Consider the following 22997-nt stretch of genomic DNA (forward strand, 5'->3'; position numbering starts at 1 on the left):
GTCCTGTGTTGTCAAAGTGTTTCACAGTGTCCCGTGGAAGCACACGAATAATCAGAGTAGGTGAGCTATAGGGCATCCAGGTGACCCATCTCCAGTGATCCAGGTGTTCTTTTAATACAATTACAATGTTATATCTTTACAAATCTGTGCTAGTTGTGTTTGCACTCAACTCAGGACATTTTTCTGACATTTGCTGGCAGTGCTGACAACTGCAAGTTACTGTTACTGTTTATTTAAGAAAGGGACAGTGCAACTTCATAGAACACATGATTACACATGGTTAAAAAAGCCAGAATTAGGCAGAAGGCTAATTTTCATCTGTAGTCCCCTGGCCATGATGTAAAAAAGGCAATAAGAAGCACACAATACATGTACAGTATAATACAAAATACATATACAAACACTTACTGTACAATTAAGAAAAAATACAACATCACACATGACATTTTATCATAGCATCAAAACATCACAGCATCACAACAGGCTTATCTTTTAGTGTTGGCAGCTGTAGGTGTTGATAAGCCACATTTTAAATTTTTAACAGTACTTTAAATTGAATAGGAGTTAGTGTCATCTTGGACTGCTGAAGTAATTAGACAATACTCTAATTACGAGCAAATGAAACATTACTGATTACAACAATAACTCAAACACCAAGGTGTTTCTTATTTATGGCACACATCTCTGAATGATATGTGTGGAGATTTAGTCTGAGAGATTTTGAAACCAGCAGATGTTCCGATACTTCCCGATACCGATTCTTATGCCTGACCTTTGCGTATTGGCCGGTCCCGTGCACTGATCTGATCACAGTGTCTTACTAAACTAATCAAACAACAACAAAGCAAACCCAAACTGATACAGTAATGCTACGAAATAATAATTTGTCTACAACAACCACAATTTAGTAAATTAAAAGATATTTAAAGCTGTAAATAGTGTAGTTTAAATGTGTTTTCCAACATTTGTAGCTCCAGTTTATATTGTTTTCCCCCCCTTGGCTTTGAGGATGTATGCCGTTTCACATGCTCTATAAGACTGTTGCTGTTGAAATTTGTGTCTTCGGAGTTTGAAATCTACAGCCTTGCATGCTGCTAGCTCTAGCTGACATTACATGGGAAGCAAGTTGCGCTGTTGTCACCGTCGACAACAATTTAAGAGATGTGAAGAAGTGCTGATTTCCGGTAGTGTAACGTCCACCAGAGCTAGCAAAATGTCAATTATTGACAATATTTTACATTACACCTGATTGGTGTATATGATGGTGCATGAGCTGATTCCCGGTCGTATGGGATGATCATAGTATCAGAGCAACTCTGGCTGGCATAATCAAAAATCACAATGATTGAGTTAGAGTATACATTGACATATAAGTCTATTTTAGTATTAAATATGGGTCAGATTGTTGTTAGTTGTGCTTTGCACATACAATGGGTCTAGAGCGTCTTTCAGCCATAATGTCTGACCGCTTTACTTCACTCCCACTGCTTTCAGCATTTTAAATACATCCTCTGTTTCTGCCCAGCTCCAAATGACAAAAAAAGATGGCCTAAACAACATTGATCATATAAAGTTCAGTCGGTTGATCTCCAATTTATGAATCCACTCATATGGCTGGTGTCTGTTAACAACCCAATACACTTACCTAATAGATAATGCTGTTGACACTAACCTCTACAAGACGGCTCAGCTGCCTTTGTTTCAGTTTTTTTAATTTTTTAGTTATACTGTAACCTGGATGACTAAGAATCTTCGCAAACATTTAGGCCAATTGTTATGCCACAAATTAAATTCCATGGCGGGGGACAGGTGGCTTACAGTGGGCTGCAAAGATGTACCTGTTGCTACAGGGAACAGGTTTACAGAGGGTGGAGCTGGTGGGCTGTAAAATCAAAACGGCAAATGAAAAGAAATGAGTGTATTCTGCTATGCAACACTGAAACATTTGCATGTTAAATATTGATTTATGCACCTTTAAATAAAACTAAACTTGCTAATGTGGCCACTCCATGCCCGCCTCCTTGGATGCCGCGTGAGTCTACCGTTAACTTGAAAATTTCTTCACACTTTGCATGAACTTGCACAAAGTACACTCAAACTTTTTCTTGTCTCCTGTGAGAAGATGCTGCCGCAAGTGCACTCACGAATAAAACTCCAACAAAGAAAGTTCCCATACTCAAACAAATACTCACAGTTACAATTATTCTGCCCAGAGATCGCATCCTGCCCGTGAGGAACACGTCCTTTCTCCAAATGGGAAAGTAATTGCAGTCTTTGCCACCTATACTCCCACATAATAGCACTTAGACCCTGTAATTTTGTTTTCACTCTTCCTCACGTCTCCATCTGCATATGTTAAGTCTAGCAATTACACTGGGAAATTGCTTCTAACTACATGGGGTTTATAGGATGGACAGTTTCTTTTCTTGGTAAGAGCATAAAAGGAAACAAGGGTTGGTACAGTTACATTGTTCTGTCTGCATTCAGCCATCCTAACTGAGTGTTTTGATTTTTTTGTATTGTTTTTTATATTAAACATATGTAAACAAATTGAAAAAAAAAAAATGTTGAATTTCACCTTTGATATATTAGCACGTTTCTTTGAAAGATACACAAAAGATGTTCTTGTAATTTGATGATGCATTTCATGCTTGCTTTAGGAAATGTTTCCGCTTGATGCTAAAAGGAAGCCGAGTCATTTACATACAGGTATCTATGGTTCAGTTTCCAGCTTTATACATGCAATGTGTCACAATATGGTATTATATGAATTTAATGCTGTTTCCTGACTGATTGATTCAGCCAATTTTCAAACTCTCTCCGTCTGCACGCACATTTCCCGGGCACATTACATAAGTCTCATACCTTGCCTCTGGTACAGAGTTCTGGTTTTATCTGCGGAGGTTTTGGGATATCCGTCTCTGAGATTTTGTCCGCTGCCTCTGCATAATGGAGCTGAGTGGAATTCGATTAAGGAACTCAGTCCACTGAAGAAAAAAATCCTTCTTGAAACAGAGTCACTTTTAATTTAGTCCTTACTTTTAACACGTTTCATGAAAACTACTTTCCGCCAAAATATATTTTGTCTGCGAACGCTGTCATTGCATTGCGGTGGGTATATTTCACAGTCTGCACAATTAAAACCTTAACTGTTAGCTGTATACTGCTGGAGGTCTGTTTGCTGGGCTGTATTGATTTTATAGATTTGTGCTGACGCTGCACATGTGACTATGCTCTCTCGCCCCTCTTTACTGCTTTTATGACTGCTACCGTTCATTGATTGCTGCTGCAGGACCTCCAGGCCTTTAGGACATTCTCCTTTTTGCGTCTCCAGTCTCTCTCTCGCGCGGTTGGTCTCTCCACCCCTCTGTGACCTGGGGATGAACGCACCAATGAGGAGCCTCACAGTGAGTCCCCCTGGTCCTCTTCCACCCCATCCTCTTCCTCCACAACACCTCAGTCACTCACTCACTCACAGAGTGTGTCGCATATATGCCTTGATGTCAGATGTGGTGGGCATTCCTGTCTCTATGAGCGTACTGTAGATGTGGGTAGTGTACTGTACACCATATAAGCCATGATGTTGACTAACTGTTGTGTGTTATTTACAGGGTATGCCTGATCGCATGTTATGTGCAGTGCTGGAGCAATTTCAGCTTTACTTTTCCCTTTGGTATGTGCGCTTTGTCTCCATTCAGAGTGTCATTTCTTCTTGTGTTCTTATGTTGAAACGGCCTGTACAGTTTTCTTTTTTCTGCATACACACGTTCATAAAAAGAAACACGTACACACAGCCACCGAAATGCACAGGTAACCGTGCAAGTCACACCTGCTCAGCATATTCTAGCGGCATCTTGGTGCTAAATACGATGAAGATCATGTACGATCTTTTGAAATGGTAAGTTACTGGAGCTGTTCCAAGTACACTTGTTCTGTGTTCCATGTGTGCTACGTTGTGTATCACGGTGGCCATTCAACAGTGCAACGCGTTTAATTTTAAACTACACTCATCTGCTCTGGCAATTCAAGTCAGGGAAGTTTACTTTGAGGAATAAACATCACAGTAGAGCAATATGCAACTACAACCAGAAGCCACTATTGATACACATCTTTTTAAACACTATACAGATTGGTTAACGTAAGATTTGTACTTGTGTTCATGTTAAAGGAGTGCAGTCCTATTTTGACGTCAGTTTTTATAGTCGGTTTCTTTGCAGTTAATTTATTTAGATCATAGTCCACGTGATTGGAGTTACAAAGTTGTACTGCCACTGCCCAGACTTGGATGCAGCCAGAGTGCTCCCCTGTTCCTCATTTAGCTTTGGTCACTGTGCCGTCCGCCTCCTTCTCTCCGTCAGATCCACTCTCTGTATAGCACGGCAAGCCCCAGCATGCTGAAGAGGAAACAGAGCTCACGGGTCGAGGCCCAGCCCATGACCGACTTTGGGCCCGATGAGACCCTTGCGGACAGCGCTGACATCTTCTGGATCAACAAACCAGTGGGTGCACTCGATTGTGGGTAGCTAATGATTATAATAGGATAGAAAAGAATATTGCCTCATTTCTTTTTTCTTTTTCCGTCCTCTTCCTGCAGTGGGTGCACTCCTTGCTGCGAGCCTGTGCCATAATCAGCGTCATCTCTGTGTGTATGAACACCCCGAAGACATTTGAGCATTACCCTCCACTGCAGTATGTGACATTCACGCTGGACACGCTGCTCATGTTTCTCTACACCGCCGAGATGATCGCCAAGATGCACATCAGGGGAATCATTAAGGTAGCTAATGGCTGAGTCTGTATGCAGTTTTCCCAGGAAGGTCACAAGAAGCACAAAACCCTTGATGATAGGAAAAAAGAAAAAAGATACATGATTGTATTTTTAAATTACATTCTTTTTTTTGTCAGTTTTCTATGCCACAAAATGGAAATATTTAATCAACTTTACCAACAAAGGTAGCTTAAACTGATTTAGAGAGTATTTACTGTAGAGGGTAAACTCCAAGTGAAACTAAAGTTAAGTGTGATGTGTAAAAAATGAGTTTTCCACTCTATCTCTCTATGTTTCTGTTAGTATGAAACTGGGCCCTGTGTTTCTGCTAATCTTCTGAACAAATTAACAGAATGCCCTCAAAGTATACACCAATCAGACATAACATTATGACCACCTTCCTAATATTGTGTAGGTCTCCCTTGTGCCTCCAAAACAGTTGTGACTCATCAGAGAATAAATATGTGCCTTCTAAGGGTGTCCTGTGGTGTCTGGCTACAGAATTTTGTTAGTGGGGGGTCTTTGGGTCCTATGGGTTGAGGGGTGGGGCTTCTGTGGATCATCACACAGATACTTGATCAGTTTGGAATCTAGTGAATTTGGAGGCCAGGTCAACACCTTGTGCTGTTCTTCATGTTTTTTTAAGTTGTTCCTAAGTTGTCCGTCTTTGTGTGTGTGTCTGTGTCAGGCTGCATCCTGCTGGGGATGGCTGCTGCCATCAAGGAGTGTCATTGCTATGGGGTGGGGGTGCCTGGTCTGGTCTCGGTGGGTGGTACATGTGTAAGTAACATCCACATGAATGAATGCCAGGTCCAGAAGTTTCCCAGCAGAACACTGTATTGTCGCAAGATGGTCAATGTTATTTACTTCTCCTGTCAGTGGTCATAATGTTATGCCTGATCGGTGTATATGCCTTTCAGAAGACAAAAAAATGGAGGACAAAGAAACTCTCTGCCTCTCTGACTTTTATGTTCTCTTTACTGCAAATTTCAAAATGTGTGAATATAGCAAGTGGATGAAGGTCAATCATCAAGACACCGAACAAAGAGAGTCCTGATTGGCCACATGTTGTTGCCATAATTCTCTAAAATGCTCCAATTTGGGTAAAATGCCAACTGGTTTATACTGTATTGTGTTCACTTTTAGATAAGGTCATACAAAAATGACTTCACCTCAATTGATTAAGCTGACAATGGATAATAAACATAATGTAAGTTTGTCAGCTTTGGATGTCAGGGTTGGAGTTAGGATTGTAGTTGTATTTTTTTTCTTCTTCTTTTTCTTCTTAAAAAGTTAGGAGAACACAACAATAATAAATGCTCTTCAAATTACAAGTTAGCCTTTCTTTTTGTTTTCTTACCATTTTGCAGAGTGGCCCACCGGGTTTGTTCTCTTTTGTCTGCCCATCATCTCAGCCGGTGCTGTTCAAACGCGTGCTAAGACTTTTGTCAGACTTGACGTTCGGCCTCACCGGCTATACTGAGATCTGAATTCACGCGAATCCGCACAATTCAAACTTGAGGTAGACCGACAATGTTCTGTAGCGGCACCCAGGAACAGACAGCTGGCAGATGAAAGGACCGTAATTACTGCCATAAAAAAGTGTGGACAGCTTAATTGGCAAATCAAGGATAACAAACAGGGTGGCACCGGAGGACACAGAATTAGAACCACCGGGGAAGGAAATCGGTATGAAACTGGAGAATATTTTCATCTTTCTTGTAGAGTTTCCTTTAGTTCTTTATTGCCCATAAAACCCATCTTTGTCTGTAAAAATGGGATGCTAGTTGACTTTAAATGAGGCATGTATGATGTATTTCATTTGAAAATGATTTAGATTTAAAGCTCCCCTGAGGAGATATATTCAGGGTACCTGTAATTTGATTTATTGATACTGAAAAGTTGTGTACCTAGTTGTTGAAAGTCCCCGTCCAAAACAAATGATCCTGATGAAGTAGAAAAGTAATTGTACGATTTTGTTCTTGTCAGTGTGGGTAATCAAACATGGTCCTTATCTGGAGAGTGTTTCAGAGCACACCCTCCTATTTGCAGCCTTTCTTCCTGTGGAAGACTGACCCCTTAAGAGCTTCTTACAGACTCTCTCTCTTCCTGTAAGTGGTAATTAAGTCTGCCCATTTTTTTTTTCTGGCCCCTTGACATTTCAGTTTGTTCACACAGCAGGGGCTTTTTTTTATTATTATTTTTTGGTGTTATCATGTTGAAAACAGGCTATTTGGATGTTGTGGTCAAGCTGTCAGAACGGGCACAGCAATTTAACTTTCTGTTTGTTGTTTTTTTTCTTTCTCGAATATTGCTCTACCATTAGTTTAAGTCACGCAAAGACTTTCTATCACAATAAAAGCTTTCTCTGTCAGATTTTCAGACGGATAAACAGAAGCTTTCGCAAATAAACGTCACCGAAGGCTTTGCGTGTGATAGAATACGTGGAATTTAAAACAGTAAAATGTGTTTAATCACGATTATAATCATTATGATTCACTGCTGATGTCTCTTCTGTCTCTGTTTTCTGTCGGCACAGGGGGATAACTCCTACGTGAAGGACCGCTGGTGTATGTTTGATGGATTCATGGTGTTTTTCATCTGGGTCTCCCTGGTGTTGCAGGTATGTAACAACATTTACGATTCTGTATTTTCTTTGCATTTGCTATAAATCCAATTTTTTCCCCTGCACTGATTTGCATAAGGAAAATTATTGGCTGCTTCAGTATAGTGTAATTTTAGTGTTATAATAATCAGCTTGTCTTTGTTTTAGGTGTTTGAAATAGCAGAGCTCGTGGATCAGATGTCTCCATGGGGGATGTTGAGAATCCCCCGAGCGCTAATTATGATCCGGGCCTTCAGGATCTACTTCCGCTTTGAGCTGCCCCGCTCCCGCATCACCAACATCCTGAAGTACAATACCATCATGAGCATTTATCTTAAATATGGTTTCTGCAATTAATGCACAGGGACACGTACGATATGACTCTTACTGTCCTGTTCTGTTCTGTTCTGTGCTTCCCCGCAGACGATCCGGGGAACAGATCTGGAGTGTGTCAATCTTCCTGCTGTTTTTTCTCCTGCTCTATGGAATTCTGGGAGTTCAGATGTTTGGAACGTTCAATCATCACTGCGTTACTAATGATACAGAAGAAGGGTAAGAAAGAAGTATAAATAAATTTAACTTTGAATGCTGTATGTCGGGATGGTTAGCACTGATGCCTCGCAGCAAGAAGGTCCCGGCTTCGAATCCATGGGCCGACTGGGCCTTTCTGTGTGGAGTTTGCGTGTTCTCCCTGTGTCTGCGTGGGTTCTCTCCGGATACTCTGGCTTCCTCCCACCATCCAAAGACATGCTGGTTAGGTTAATTGGTGATTCTAAATTGGCCGTAGGTGTGAATGTGAGTGTGAATGGTTGTCTGTCGCTCTGTGTTAGCCCTGCGATAGACTGACGACCTGTCCAGGGTGTACCCCCGCCTCTCGCCCGACGACGAAGCTGGGATAGGCTCCAGCAGAGCCCGCGACCCTTCACAGGAACAAGCGGTTACAGAAGATGAACGAATGAATGAATGAATGTTGTACGTTTCAGATCAGTATCTCTGCTGTGAACCTCTTTAACTGAGCAATTTTACTGATGGAAGCTATATTTTCCAGTACAAATCAGTCGTAAGGGTAGGAGATACATACATGCATCTCTCTGACCTAACACTGCGTAAGTAAAGTGATTGTCGGTCAAACCGGGGCCAGATGACATTTTTTGGGGCGCTACAAGCAGCTGCAGGCTTGTTCCAGGTGTTACGATAGCAAGACATGACTAATTTGTTGTTAGCCTGTGACAAATATTGGCATACAGATGGTTCATCCAATCACCTTCCATGGTTCCAGTGATGATTTCTCAGATGGCTCCACTTTAAAAACCACCTGGTGCCTCAGACAGATGTAAAGCTAAAGTCTATTTTATATATAATTGACACAATAATATATAATTTAACACAAAGACTCCTTAATTGTCTTCACTGTGTTCTCATCAATCAGAGTTGAAATGCTGTAGAAATTCCTAGTTACCAGCACACGTAGGTGTGGCAGTGTTCCAGTATTTAAGATCATTTGTGAAAGAGTTTGAATGCAATCACTCACTTGATGGTGATAATGATAATATGCAGAGAATAGAAATCCTCGTGGAGACAAAAGAGAGGAGGCAGCTATCATGGTTAAAGCACCAGGCTGCAGCCAGAGTTAACACTGATTATAATAATTAAAATTTCCTTCATTGTACAGCCTTTGTGTCGGGCTCATCTATTTGTCCTGACTGAAATTCGCCTAAATACAGTATATATATGCCGTTAGCAGCAGAAAAGAGAAGCACAGAACATTCTCATATTTATGTATAGCTCAGGCACCCCTCCCCAACGTCACATCAAAAGGGGTGTGCCAGCTGTGCATCTAATTTGATTGCTACTGTGCTCCTTTTACCAAATCCCTCATACAGTATATGGCCTAATGGTGTTTTTTTAAATATGTCACATGTGGGCTGATGTGTATAATCTCCATCCACCATATGCCCTTGGCACAAAACCAAAGCTCTATAGGTTTTCACGCACAAGGGATTTCATGGAATATAGCAGGGGGAGACCTTTGATATGGATATTAGGAGAAGAGGGTTTTGGATTTGTGAACAATGTAGAGTTTCCTCTTCTGAATGACCTCAGAGCTGTTCCTCCTTAACATGATTAACTTGCCTACATTTGTGACTTATTTCCTGTAGATTAATTTAAAAGTCAGTAGGTTGTTTGTATATGTTTGTGGGTTCGAGTGTTATCCTAAAGTTAAAGTCTTCTTACAAATATCAACAGTAAGCATCCATTAGACTGTTCCATTATGTGTTGAGCTACTTGTTTTTTTGTGATTAAGTGCCAACAGTGGATATTTGTTAGCTCAGGTGGGCGGAGGATGTTTGACAGGACCTCAATTATACAAAGTTTTATTATGAGGTGTAGTGTGATGAAATTACAGATGTAGAAAATCAATCATGAATCATTTCCTATTGCAAATATGTTTAGAGTTTCATTTGCCTCACACAGCTATCAGTATTGTCACTGTATTGCTTATTTGAGGCTTTATTTCCCTCCCCGCTGTCAACAAGTAAAGTGACTTTGTTGATAAGGCAGTATTATTCAGCTCGGCATAATTAGCTTTATCAGGATTCACCACTAGGCCTCTGATTGCTCTTTGTGATAGGGCAATAAATTATCCCTTCTGATCCCTTACCCCTTAATAAACAATTTGGATGAATGTCTGGGCAGGCAATTTGAAGACATTAATTTTCATTAGTGAAATCAAGCAGCTCCTGGTAACACCTGTGGCTACAAGACAAGGAGGCAGAGAATGTTATTCACACATGTCCCTCTTGCCACACACACCGCGCATATTACATGTGATTTATGAATGATTTTTTCTTCTTCTTCTTCTTTTTTTCCGGTTAGTAATGTGTCCTGGAACAGCTTCGCCATCCCAGACACTCATTGCTCGCCCGATGGAGAAGGCTATCAGTGTCCTCATGGCTTCAAGTGCGTGGACCTGGAAAAGCTGGGGCTTAGTCGTCAGGAGCTCGGTTATAGTGGATTCAATGAGCTGGGTATGAGCTGTACACATTCACTGATGCCTTCAAACAAAGACAAGCGTTCACAAACGTTCATTACGTGTGCATTTGTGATTTTTAATACAGTTTTGCAATTTACGTTTCACACACAGTCGGAGCATTTCGCCTGTATCTACAATATACAGTATTTTCCAGCTGCTGCGTAGCGTAAGGGCACAGTAGAATTGATGCTCCTTTCCTGATGAAACCATCTCTGGCCACATCCTAACAGTTCATTTGAGAACACATTAACGAGAAAAAAGCCGCGACTTTCATTTCGTAGATTGGCCGACTTACAACATTTATGTTAATTAGCTACATGAGATGGAATTTGTCAGCGACGGAGACATGCGTCGGAGATCAGTTCGTCAGGTTAATGAGTCTGCGAAAGAGCTAGAATTGTAAATCTTGTCATCATAACCGCTCTGAGGATACCCGCTTCTGCATTTTTAACTCTGTGAGCTGTCAGAACGTACATTCATTATAGATAAAAAGAGAAACTCGAGCTATTGTCTCTCTGAAACATCTAGTCTTAGGGGAGATGTAATAATTGGTGTGAGGATCACAGGCATCACTGTGTTCAGCAAAAGGCCCGATGCTGACATTTTGGTTCAATAACAATCTGAATCCCTTTAATCTGGCTTCCTCTCTGACTGTTTGCTTCTGTTTAGGTACGAGTATCTTTACCGTGTACGAGGCTGCGTCACAGGAGGGCTGGGTGTTCCTCATGTACAGAGCCATTGACAGTTTCCCTCGCTGGCGCTCCTACTTCTACTTTATAACTCTCATTTTCTTCTTGGCTTGGCTCGTCAAGGTTAGCACCAGTTGTTTGCATAATAATCTCAAGACGCAACAAAAGATTTTGCTTAATTGATCTAATTTAATATTTCATTGACAGATACGATGATTTCCTTGTTAGCGGCATGTCTTTATTTCACCCCCTCCGCTCTTCTCTTTTACAGAATGTGTTCATTGCAGTCATCATTGAGACATTTGCCGAGATCAGAGTGCAGTTTCAGCAGATGTGGGGGTCAAGGAGCAGCACCACCTCTACTGCTACAACACAGGTACAGCTGTCACACTCGCGGAGAGAAAACTGACAGAGCGGAACCTGCATCTGACCTGATTTAAAATATTTACTAGGACCTGTCTTTCTTTAAAGCGGCTCGTCTCGGTTGTTGAGTGCACAAAGTTGCTCATGCATCAAAGTTTAGTTCATCAAAGTTGCATGCATTCTGATAAATCAAAGGGATTAAAATGCAAATGCATTTTGACAGGGGTGGCTTTCTTGGTCGTGTACAATCAGATGTCTGCTTTTTTTAATGGATTTGGCTTCAATTACAACATGATCAAAGCAGTTTGATCACAAACAGTCCAGATAAAGATTACCTTCTTTCCACTGGAGACATTTATTTGGCCACGTGAGAAGTCGTCTCTCTGTAACAGGCAAAGGTTTGCGCTTTGCACTTGGCTTTTGGCTGTGTGAAATGCCAATTCTGTGTGAAATGAGGCTAAAGGATTTACCTTAATTCATAGTATTTACTCTGCAGTCACTCTCGGAGAAGGGAGGGACTCTCTTTTTTTTCTATTTTTGATAGAATTGTGTTTTGATCATGCAGCTCTTCAGGTAGAGAAATATATATTTTGGGGGGCCAGATAGATTCTTAAAGGAGATTCAGAAAAGAAAAGCAGGGTCTTGCCCATGTTGAGCCATAGCTGAATGGCTGCTTACTGTTTGTCTGAATTTGTGGAAGGTTTTCAGACAGGTTTTCAGTGGGAGTTTGTCTCATCCAAGATTATGCGTTTTCACCAATCCTGTTTGTGTTTTATCCAGTGGTGCATCTAAACACAAAATCTAGCAGCATATCTGTTATCTCTCCTCTCTTACTATTTCAAAAAGTGGTTGTCAATCCAGAGCTAGCGGCTTCTCATTTTTAGCCGCACGGACCTCTGTATTAACAGATTAAAATGACAAAGGCCACTGGTTGTTAATCATGTCAGCTGTCTCCGACTAGAGTTTGAGTGACTCACTAAAAATATGCGGCTGTTGTCAGGTTTGTGTGCTCTTTGCGAGCCAGTGACTGTACTTTGCCAAAGATTGCTTTATGAGATGAAAGAAAACGCCACACAAATGTGATTGGTCTGAGTGGTTCTGCAGCTCCGACAAATTCTCGGGACGAAGCTATAAATGGTTGAAATTATTTAATGTCACAGGATGTCTGGCTGTCTCTCTCCGGGAAAAGGCAAAGAGGCTGGGCCTCTGGAAATAGCTTGGAGGAGAACTGAGTCTCTTTGGCAGTGAAAGGGAGGTAGTTTGGGGATCAGATCAGCATGACTCCAGGACACATTCCTTTGGTCCAGAACATATGGAGGTATTATTCCACTGGGATCCATCACCAAGAGGTGGACAGAATATTTGGGGAGAAGGACTGCATACTTTAGCTTGACATTACATAGCTTCATTCTGCATTTGTAGCAGTGTGTGGAGTGGTGATTCAATTAAATGTCTTTGTGAAGAAGTCTTTCGTTTTTAGTTTAATTTATCCTCTTAAGAATTATAGCTGTGGGGCCACCCCCTTCTCCTTATAACAGATGCTGCTGCTGCTGACGATGATACAATAACAGCGGGTGGTGCATCTTGCATCTTTCTCTCATTTCCTGTCCAGTGTTGCTGTCTAGTAAATGCCCCCCACAATAATTGGATGCACCAAGATAGCCATGGTTGCAAATATTCGGGTTGTAATAAATCAACACGAAGCAAGTGACAACCCCAGTGGTAGAGTCATTGTGGGTTTATTATTAATTCTAAAATAACAACTTGGGTTTTTACTCGTTTCGACCAATATGGATGTTGGAATGAAAATTACAGAACCTCAAGTGTGTTGTGCTTGTGTTTCCCCTCATACTCATACTTTAAAGGGAAATGAAGATGGAAATTTGCAGACTTTAAGGCCCAAAAAACATTCACTCCCATCCACATATGATTTTAAAAGTATGATTTGAAGACAAAACCAACAATAATAAAACAATTGGGTAGTTTGTGGATTCCATAGTCAATGCAGACCACAGTCATTTACGTTAGCATTGACCTGGCTTTTTTAATCTGACAGAAATTTGATCACAGTATCTTTTCCATACATACAACAGTCTGGTAGAGAAACAGCAGAAAGGTTATTTGTTTTCGAGGTTAATGTCTTGAAAAAAATATATAAAAGATACATAAAGAGTTATGAGAGTTAAGAGTTATGACAAGGGTCTATTGAATCACTAATGAATTCAACAATATTTGCAACTATGTTCATGTGTTTTGCAGTATTGTGGCTTATAAAGAAAACCTTTCATCAGACTATTTCTGAACTATTTCTATTTTCTTTAGACATAATATTTTGATTAGAATAGAATCAGCTTGACAAGCAGTCATAATTTGCCTGTTGTTATTCCCTCTCAGTCTTTAAAACAATACATCCTGGAAAATCATGAAACTAAAACCTCTCTTACTTCGTGATGGAAAACAGGCTAATGACACCGGCGTACCGCAATGACCTTGAAAACAATTAGCCTTTCTTGCCATTATCCAAATTAAATGTAATCACACCGTCATGCCCCAATCTTTATCTTAGAGGGGGAAAAACTAATTAGCTACGGTGTAACACTTAACTGTCAATCACGGAGGCTGAAACAATATGATCCTTTCTTCGTGTTCCCGGGAGAGGAAGGCTGGTATAAGGTGGCCCTGGGAGACCCAGCCAAGCCACGTTCCCCATTCCCCTGACTTTGCTATACTGTCTCCAGATTATTGAGGCTTTTAACAGAGATTATGCTGTCAGGCTGGCTATGTTGATAAAAGAATAAATCCACCTTTGTTTTACAAAATCAGGCTTATCTTCTCTATTCTGGTGAGCAGAATAGACATAAAAAGCAGTGAGCATTTTAATTGAGCTTTTCCACTTAGTCTTATATTGTTGTTGCCTGCTCTGTGTGCCCTTAATTGCCCTCTGGGAACAAATAAAGTTTTTTTGAAGCTTTAATTAAGGAATGAACATGATGATAAATTTCATTGAACTATGCCTTGACTTGATTGAAGTCGACTGATATCAACCCTGTAACTTTGACACTGAGGCTGTAGACAGCATTGTCTTTGCTAGTCACATATAATATAATTATTTAATATGATAAAATAATAAAGACAAGATGATAACATCTGTGGACATCACAGGCTTGCTTAGGATCTTATCATGCAGTGATGCTTACTGTATGTGACAGGTTGAAGACAAAGCTGAAACTGTGTGGGAAGAAGGTATATAATGGAAGAGTGAAATGATTAATGAAGCAGGGAGGTTGAGGGATTCCTATATGTAAGAAGAAATCAGCAGCTCTCTGGATTGGTTGTCAGAGGCAAAAGGAATTTTAAATTTGGAAACTTCACAACTTCAGACACGGTTAATGATACACAGTGATTCAACCCACCGCCTTGAGCACTGAGAGTCGTTAAGTAAATCTTTAAGGACATTCATCCAAAGTAGTTCTGGTTTTCAGTGTCTACTAACCCACCAAACCTTAACGTTCCAGTTTACGTGGAGTTAGTTAAATTATTTAGTTAACATCCTATTGTCTGTTGGTTTCCCTTTGGGTTAGTCAGTGCTACACTTTGGACCAGCATTTTATTACAGACTTGATGATGTTCTATCTTTTTCTTGCTAGTGCCACCGGCTGGTAATTTGTGTTTCGTTGGATTGATTGACGGCACTTTGTACATTCATGGTTTTCATATGATGAATCCTAAGCTCATTTATGTGTTGTTGTTTTTTTAGGGTCTGTACTGTTGGATGACTTGATATTTGATACACATGCTTTGCTTTCCACAAGTTTTTCTTTAAGTTTTCCTCTTGCGCCACCATCTGGTAAACATGCTTGGACTAAATACCTGTAAAATTATCGACATATCCACCCTCCTGTAGTAACATATCTGCAACATATCCTCATTGTAAATTGAACCAAGTTGGTATGTTTACAGTAGCATTAAGCTCACAGTACTGCTGTCCTACTGTAAGTATAATGTCTGATTGAGCCGCTAGCATGGCTGTCTTAAGCTACGTTAATGCTTCTGCATTGGATCTATGTTGTGGCTACGGCACAGCTCTATACCCTACGCTGTGGTCTGAAGGGTTTTTCAACATTTCTTAGGTCCAACTCCAACATGAGTCTTCATAGTTTGAAGTACACAGAGAAACTCAGCAGTGTGGCAGTACAATTACACAGTTACTGGTGTTTTATGCATTATTACAGAATGATGCCAGCACACAAGTTGCATAGATTTCTCATGACTTATCTCACAAGTTTAGCATTCATGTTTTGCAAGACTGATATTATTGAGCGAGCCAGCTGTCTTGTGAATTTGAAGGTTCCTGCTGTGATACTGGTTTGTTTCTATTTCTAGCGTCACGTCCTTAGGCCTGCGTACTGTATTTAGCTGCTACCATGCTGTTTGTGTGTGCGTGTACACGTCTGTGGATAATGCCGTTAGCTCTATCGGGGCCACAGATGTTTTATGAAGATGTTGCCAACGGGTTGATTTTGTGTGTTTTGTCCAGTACTTTGAATGCTATTTAAGATTTTTTTTTTTTGTTGTTGTCTGTGTTGTGCCACTTATGTGCTGTCCTTGTGCCACAGATGTTCCATGAAGACGCTGCTGGGGGATGGCAGCTTGTAGCTGTGGACGTCAACAAACCACATGGTCGAGCGCCTGCCTGCCTCCAGGTAAACACACCACATAATAAATATGCTGCTTGTGTAAGCTGTTACTTTCTCTGTCTCCCTCGTATACGCGCATAATTTTGTGTATTAACAAAGAAGCAGTAAACCTCATCCATTTACCAATTGGCCACAGACGCATGCAGTATCACCTCATTGTTTTCACATTTGTCTCTGTCTTCAATGGCTGTGTCAAATGGCTAAGTGATGGGATTTTAAATGAGGGTAGGCTCATGTTTGATGTGTAGAGCTGCACTAATGATGTCGCTCAAGTGATAGATGAGTTTTAAATGACTTCTACATGATGGACGCTGCTGTTGCCTTGTGGTTGGTGTGATCCAAATGGTTGGGCTTTAAAGATAAGCTGAAAGCAGCGGGCACGGTTTACAGCTGGCTCACTGTTGATAGTGGTGTGGTGTGGTGTAAAAGGCCGGGCCCTTGCTGTGAGAGACTGCCAATGGAGTTAGCGGCTGTAAGAGGCAGGATAGCTGTCAACACAACCTCATGGAATAAATACTGCTCCAGAGCTAAGCTTTGCAGAGACACATGCACACAAACAGAGCGAGGAAGAGAACACAAATAGAAATGGAGAAATTAGGTAGAGAAGAAAAGGGAAGAAAATGTGAAATATGCAGTCTTCCCCTTAAAGCAGCATCTCCCCCAGAGCCTCATCATCACTAGGAGGAAAGATTTAGATAGAGGGATAACCAGAGGGATAAACACGGCTGGTTTCCCTCTGAGCCCTGTGCTGCATTACATGGAACACCAAACACTTCATTTGCCTTGTTCTTTCAGCACCAAATATCTATGATAGTCATCATGTGCTAACAAGAAGATTTTTGACAGTAGGCTGACAGAGAGCGGCGTTATGTCATGTTGAGAATGTCAGTAGTGTTCGGCCCAAAAACAGATATTCCGTTTCAGTGAAGCAGGGGGTCCCAAAGCACTGGGCTGCAGCAAAACAATGAAAATAGTTAAACCTTGCTTAACGCCAGTGTTAAAATTTTGTAAATTTTGTTTCTCCTTTCTGGCAGCAAGTGTAGTTACACACCCACGACTGCGACGAGGCTGTCAATTCATAGAACCCTTGTTACATTCATAACTCTCGTTCTTCCACCATAGGCTCTCCATACTCCTAGCAGGTATAGGCCGCCTGGCATTCATGTGGATGTTACTTAGACATGTAGCACCCACCTAGACCAGACCAGACACCCCCACCCCATAGCAATGACACTCCTTGATGTCATCAGCCGTCCCCAGCAGGATGCAGCCTGACACAGACACACACACAAAAACAGTTTAGGAACAACTAAAAAAAAAAACATGAAGAACAGCACAAGGTGTTGACCTGGCCTCCAAATTCACTAGATCCCAAACCGATTAAGTATCTGTGGGATGATCCACAGAGGCCCCTCTCTTCAACCCATAGGACCAAACAGCCCCCACTAACAACATTGTGTAGCCAGACACCACAGGACACCCTTAGAAGGCCCATGTCCATTCTCTGATGAGTTTTTGGGATTCAAGGGAGACCTACACAATATTAGGAAGGTGGTTATAATATTATGCCTGATCGGTGTATTTGTGTACATTTCAGAAAAATGAAACTCACTTATTTTAAACCCAAAACTAAAACTTATAGTGTGTTGACTCCTGCTGACCACTGGTACCACATCTCACAAAAACAAAGGAAGCATGCCTCATAATTTGTACTGGGAAATGTGAATACTCTTGAGACAGAGTATGTTGTCTTTTCTGCTCTAAAAATGCATAAAATAAAATGTAAAAGAACTGAATATTGTTGGTTGAGCAATGAAAATCCAAATCTCTTTGTTTGTCTGCTATTATTTAAATTTCCTCCAGCATTCGAAGCGTCAAACAAAGAAGCAAACAATAATCAAGAAGTCTATTTGTTGAATGGTACTGATTGACTTTGACATAGTGGCATCACACAGTGCCCAATTTCAAAAAGTCATCCATTGTTTTCCGTTGCCAGTCACACGCTGACAGCATTTTGTGGCATGTCAAGTTGTCAAAGCGCTCTGAAAATGTTTTTATTTTTTTTTTATTTATTTTTTTGATGTCTTCAAGAACGTTGTTAAGCAGCTGTTCAAACCAAAGCACGAAGGCCTAATCCGAGATCACAGTTTTTGGAAGTGAGGTAGTGTTTTACAGTTTTTGCAGATGATTTGTTTGAAGATTTTCATCTCATGTGAAACACAATTACGCAAAATGTTCACCGATAATTACATCGCTTTAATCCTACTGTGTTCCCGTGCATCAATCCACGTGAGCTTAACCACTAATTAACAACACAGACAACAAAAATCTGAGTAAAATGACTTCAAGGAACAGGAAATGGAAAGGTTTCAGTGACTAGACTACTATAAGAACACTGCATATGTAACTTCTCATTGTAGATGTTGCTGTGGGCTGTTATATTGTAATTTCTCATGTTGTTGTTAGATAGAATAGACCGTGTGTGAAGGCAAGCCATATTAAGTCAGTATCATATTTGATTAATGATTGATATCCCCTGCTCTCTTTCTCTAACGCGTTGCCAAACACCTTGTTTCACTGCTTTTTCACCCATATCAGAAGCACCGCTAGCTGACTAGAAAGGTAGAGTGAAGACAGGCAGTGAAGATCCAGCCTGAAGGGCCATCTGTGTGTGCTGGGGAAGTGAAGTGTGAGTTTCTGTTCTGCTCTGCCTGGCTCCAGAGTAATTGGCCGTCAAATGATTAAAATGTTTCAGGGCTGGCAGGTGGGTCTACAGATAGGCGGCCAGCGCGTGTCCCTCTGTTCATCTGCTGTTAGCGTTCCCATACCTGCCTTTTAAACCACCTTTATGTGTCTGGTCAGGCCTCTGGGCTTCCGATTGTCAGCCCGTCGATCTGCCTGTTGACGTCTGTCTGTCTGTCTGTCTGTCTGTGCCTGTGTGTCAGTCTGGGTCTGTCTGAGTCCAACTGGCGGCAGCAGTCGGAGATAGCACATAATTGATTAACCACCTGCTCTTTTTGGAGACAGAGAGGAACCGGCAGCTTTCTCTCCTGAGGGGCTACAAACCAAAATAGCCCTTAAAGCAGGGAGCGTCTCAGTTTTCTTCACTCTACTCTGACAGTTGTTTTTTAATGTTTCGATTAATCTTACAAGACTATAGACTTCATTTGTCCTCAGTGTTCCAGTTAGGTTGGACTGTGCTTGTCAGTAATTATGGCCACTGCTGTGACCCTGATAATTTTACTTTGTGCTTTATGATGATTCAGTGTAAGTGGTTCTCTTTTCTCATTCTTATTGCATCCATGGCGGCTGCCCGCAAAATCTACCTACAGTGAACTTGTAACTGCCGCCAACAACATTAATTCTATCTTTGGACCGTAGCGTTGGAATGAGCCAGGTTACCTGTTTCCCCTTCTTCTAGTACTTATGGGCAGCTGAGATAAGGATTTATTGGCTCTAGCTTCTTATTTAATTATCGACTTCATGTGATCTTCTCATCTGCAAGAAACTAAACATATTTTCCAAAATCTGTAAAGCCAAAATTACATCTAAAATTAAATCAGAAAAGTTCTAGAGACCTATATGTTTCTATGTACAGTACTTTGGCATTTATGCCCAGAAACTAAAATCTGCAGCAGAGTTTAGAATCAAAGCCAGCGAGACTGAACTACGTGATAACATGGAACGGTGGATAAATAGCTCGCGACTTCTGGCGCATTTCGAGTTTCATGGCTCATATGAGATGGGCAAGAGTAGGCGTCCCTTCATCGAGATCACATGGCACCAAATAACACAAAATGCATATTAATAGGCGACTTGGCTTGGCGTGTTACTCATACAGTGTTAGATGATACCAGGCTGGACTCAAATTATGGCTTTTTCATTTGAGTTATATTAGTAATATTGTCCTGTACGCCCCAGCTTGAATTCATAAGGTTAATTCATAGTGTGTTCCTATCAAAATGTATATAATGTTCCACTTTGCTATATTTGAATCCCATTTGCTTGTCTGCATTTATTCATAGTAAACAGTTCTAAGGGTATTCAGTGTTAACAGTGGGTTTGCTCACATGGAGGAAGTACTGTATAGACCAGTTGAGGTTAATGAAGCATCCTGCGTCTTTCCCCACAGACCTGCTCTCCTAATTAGCCCCCAGTGCTCCACTATTCCATAATTACACTCCAGATTGGTGCTTTGGCTACAATAAGCAAAACAGAGAATGGCTCTCTCTCTCTACAGGTGTATCCCGCTGGATTAAAAAAAATTAAGTATCTAAAATGCAACAGTGGCTAATTCCAGCTATGGAATTTCAGTTTCAGAATAATTAGGAGTGCTTCAAAATGTCCACGAAGGGAGGGAAGGGAAGACGTGATAAATGTTACCTGCTTCTGGTAATCCGGGAGGATCGTGTGATTAATTTTTCATTGTCTCTTTGGCGTGAACATCTGATGTTGCTCGCTCCCCTCCTCGTCCTAGTCCGCTGTCTGCGGAGCTAAATACAGAGTGATGGATAACCCGGTTGTTCACCAGAGGGGGGGTGCTGAGGTCCAATGAATTGAACACCTTTCTGACCTCCCCCTCCAGAGCCAGAGGTTATTGATTCTCTGGAACCTTCCTTTTCCTCCTGCCGCTGATCTTTACCCTCTGGAACTTCCCGGTGACACCACTTTAAGCTCAGGCTAACACACACTCACACCGCGTGTCAAGGTTAAGGTCAGTGTGGAAGGAGATGGGCGCCCGGAAAAAGGGGAAATTGGCTGGGGAGAGGATAACATGGGAGGAGGAAAATAATAACGAAAGAGATTATTGTCAGCGAAGAGCTGGGAGCATGGAGGCATCGTAAAGTAGACGTACTGTACGTGCATAATGTAAAATAAAATCGTCTGCAAAAAGAGAGCGATCAAGATGCCATAGGTCCTGCGAGATCAACATCGGATTTATTTTGTCTAGACTGCAATCAGCCTGATGTGCGAAGATATATGCTGTGGAGATGAGTTAAACCAAAAACTTCATGGGGAAGAATCAGACAGGAAATGGGACACAGAGGTGGCAGAGCATGGCAGATATTATTAAGAGTAGGAGGGTGCAGACGGGCAGACCATCATGTTTTATTAAGACCTGTTTTCCAGCCAGAGACATGAGTCAGCCTGCTCCAGTCGAGGCCGTAATAAGTCAAGGGGCTCCCACTTCACTTGTTCCCCAGCCCAGCAAGATTTTACACTCCCACTCCTCCAGCCAAAAGCTTTAGATTAAAATAAATCTGTGTTGATACCACATTTTGACATGAGGTTTCTCAATTGTGATGCCAGCTCTGCTCAGAGCTGTATAGTAGTATGCTGTAGTGGGAAAAAAAAAATAAAAAAGAAGCCTCCGATTATCACCATTTGTTTATTTGTCGTCAACAAATTTCAGTGCAGCGACTGAAGAGATCACTCAAGCGAAGCAGCCTGTAATACCACTGAGTTCCTTGTTAATCTCAGTAAACAGGAGAGAGAAGACTGTAGCGGGAGAAGGTGCCAGAACACGGCCCAGTCTGTTGGTGACAGTTCCTGTGTGAATACTGCTATATCCTGCCAGCTATGTGTACATGCGCTACACTCGTCTCATGTACCAGTGGAAAGAGCATTTGTCCTCCTTGGCAGTCTGGGAGAACAGACACACCACAAGGAAGCAGTCAGTCTGCTTCTTCTCTGTCTTGATTGTGTTACAGTTGCAGCCTCTGGAAATGTTCCAGGTGTGATGGATGTATCCCCGTCATCCAGAGAGTTAGCTAGCACGCTTATTTACCGACAACGGATCAGCGATGCAGGGACATCTCTCTCATAAGCATAGCTGAAAGATGTCTCACATCTTTGCTTCAATGTTTAAATTGAGTGGACATAATTTAGGTGATGGAGAACAGAAGTACTCAAGCCAGAATGTTTCGTCTTATTTTTAATAGTGTTTTTCATTTTTCACTGCAGGAAAGCACACCCAGGGTGCACTGTTTCCCCAAATACCAATTTGCATGCCACTTGAAATATCTTTTTCTCCACAACACTATTTGCATACATAATTTTTATCATGCACAGTCCGTTGCAGTTGCAGAAAACGAGAGCCGAGTACATGTTGTATTTTGTAGATGTACGGTGTATGTATAATATATCAGAAATTAAGCTTTGCTTAATACGGAATGATGCCAGGGTTCCCTGGATAAATGCCAAAGCCGCAACTTAATGTGTGGTTTCTGCATGCAGTACTTGACTTCAGCTTGTGTGTGTGTGTTTGTGTATGCTTGTGCCTGTGCACAGAGAGCACCTGGTGTTTCAAAGACTCCGCCAGAAGCAACACAAATAAATAGCATCCATCAAACAAGTGGGAAAGGATTTCAGAGACATCCAAGCTGAGAAACATCAAACGGCAGGGGAGAGCCATCTTGTCCCGCAGTTGATGCTCTTAAATTGATTCTGACATCTTGAGGCCATATACGCTATGCCAGTGCCATCAGCTGTATCCAGCAAACTAGGTTATTTTGCCTTTGGAACGACGTGGGGAGCGTTATCTGGTGAAATGCACCAAATCTTTAGCCGGTCTAGAAAGAAAGGGGAATATGAGGGAAAAGATGAAAATGTTATAGTGTGGCAGAGCCAGACGGGCAGACTGTATCTCCGTATGACAGAGGTTACAAATGCACATTGCTCCCCAGCTTTTCTTAGCAGTGTGATTTCCAACAACTGACAGAGAATATGGGCAAAGTCAGGACCTTGAGAAAAATCATCTGTTTCATACACACAAGCATGTACTTTCTGGTCTCTGTCAGGCTGCCTCTGTCTGTCTTGCTCCTTCTCTCACACACACACA

General features: G+C 41.4%; 1 protein-coding gene across 1 annotated transcript in view; it reads left to right on the forward strand.

Moving 5' to 3' along the window:
• Window positions 1-3406: 3406 nt before the first annotated feature.
• The window catches only part of nalcn (sodium leak channel, non-selective), a 60774-nt gene continuing 41183 nt past the window's right edge, over window positions 3407-22997 (forward strand). The window contains exons 1-10 of the mRNA XM_084544311.1: window positions 3407-3673; window positions 4359-4499; window positions 4595-4777; window positions 7308-7391; window positions 7542-7681; window positions 7797-7925; window positions 10251-10402; window positions 11077-11219; window positions 11368-11472; window positions 16076-16162. Coding sequence (XP_084400437.1) covers window positions 3632-3673; window positions 4359-4499; window positions 4595-4777; window positions 7308-7391; window positions 7542-7681; window positions 7797-7925; window positions 10251-10402; window positions 11077-11219; window positions 11368-11472; window positions 16076-16162 — 1206 coding nt within the window. The 5' untranslated portion in view covers window positions 3407-3631. The remainder of the gene's footprint in view (window positions 3674-4358; window positions 4500-4594; window positions 4778-7307; window positions 7392-7541; window positions 7682-7796; window positions 7926-10250; window positions 10403-11076; window positions 11220-11367; window positions 11473-16075; window positions 16163-22997) is intronic.

Source organism: Chelon labrosus, assembly GCF_963514085.1.
Source record: "Chelon labrosus genome assembly, chromosome: 5".
Lineage (NCBI taxonomy): Eukaryota > Metazoa > Chordata > Actinopteri > Mugiliformes > Mugilidae > Chelon > Chelon labrosus.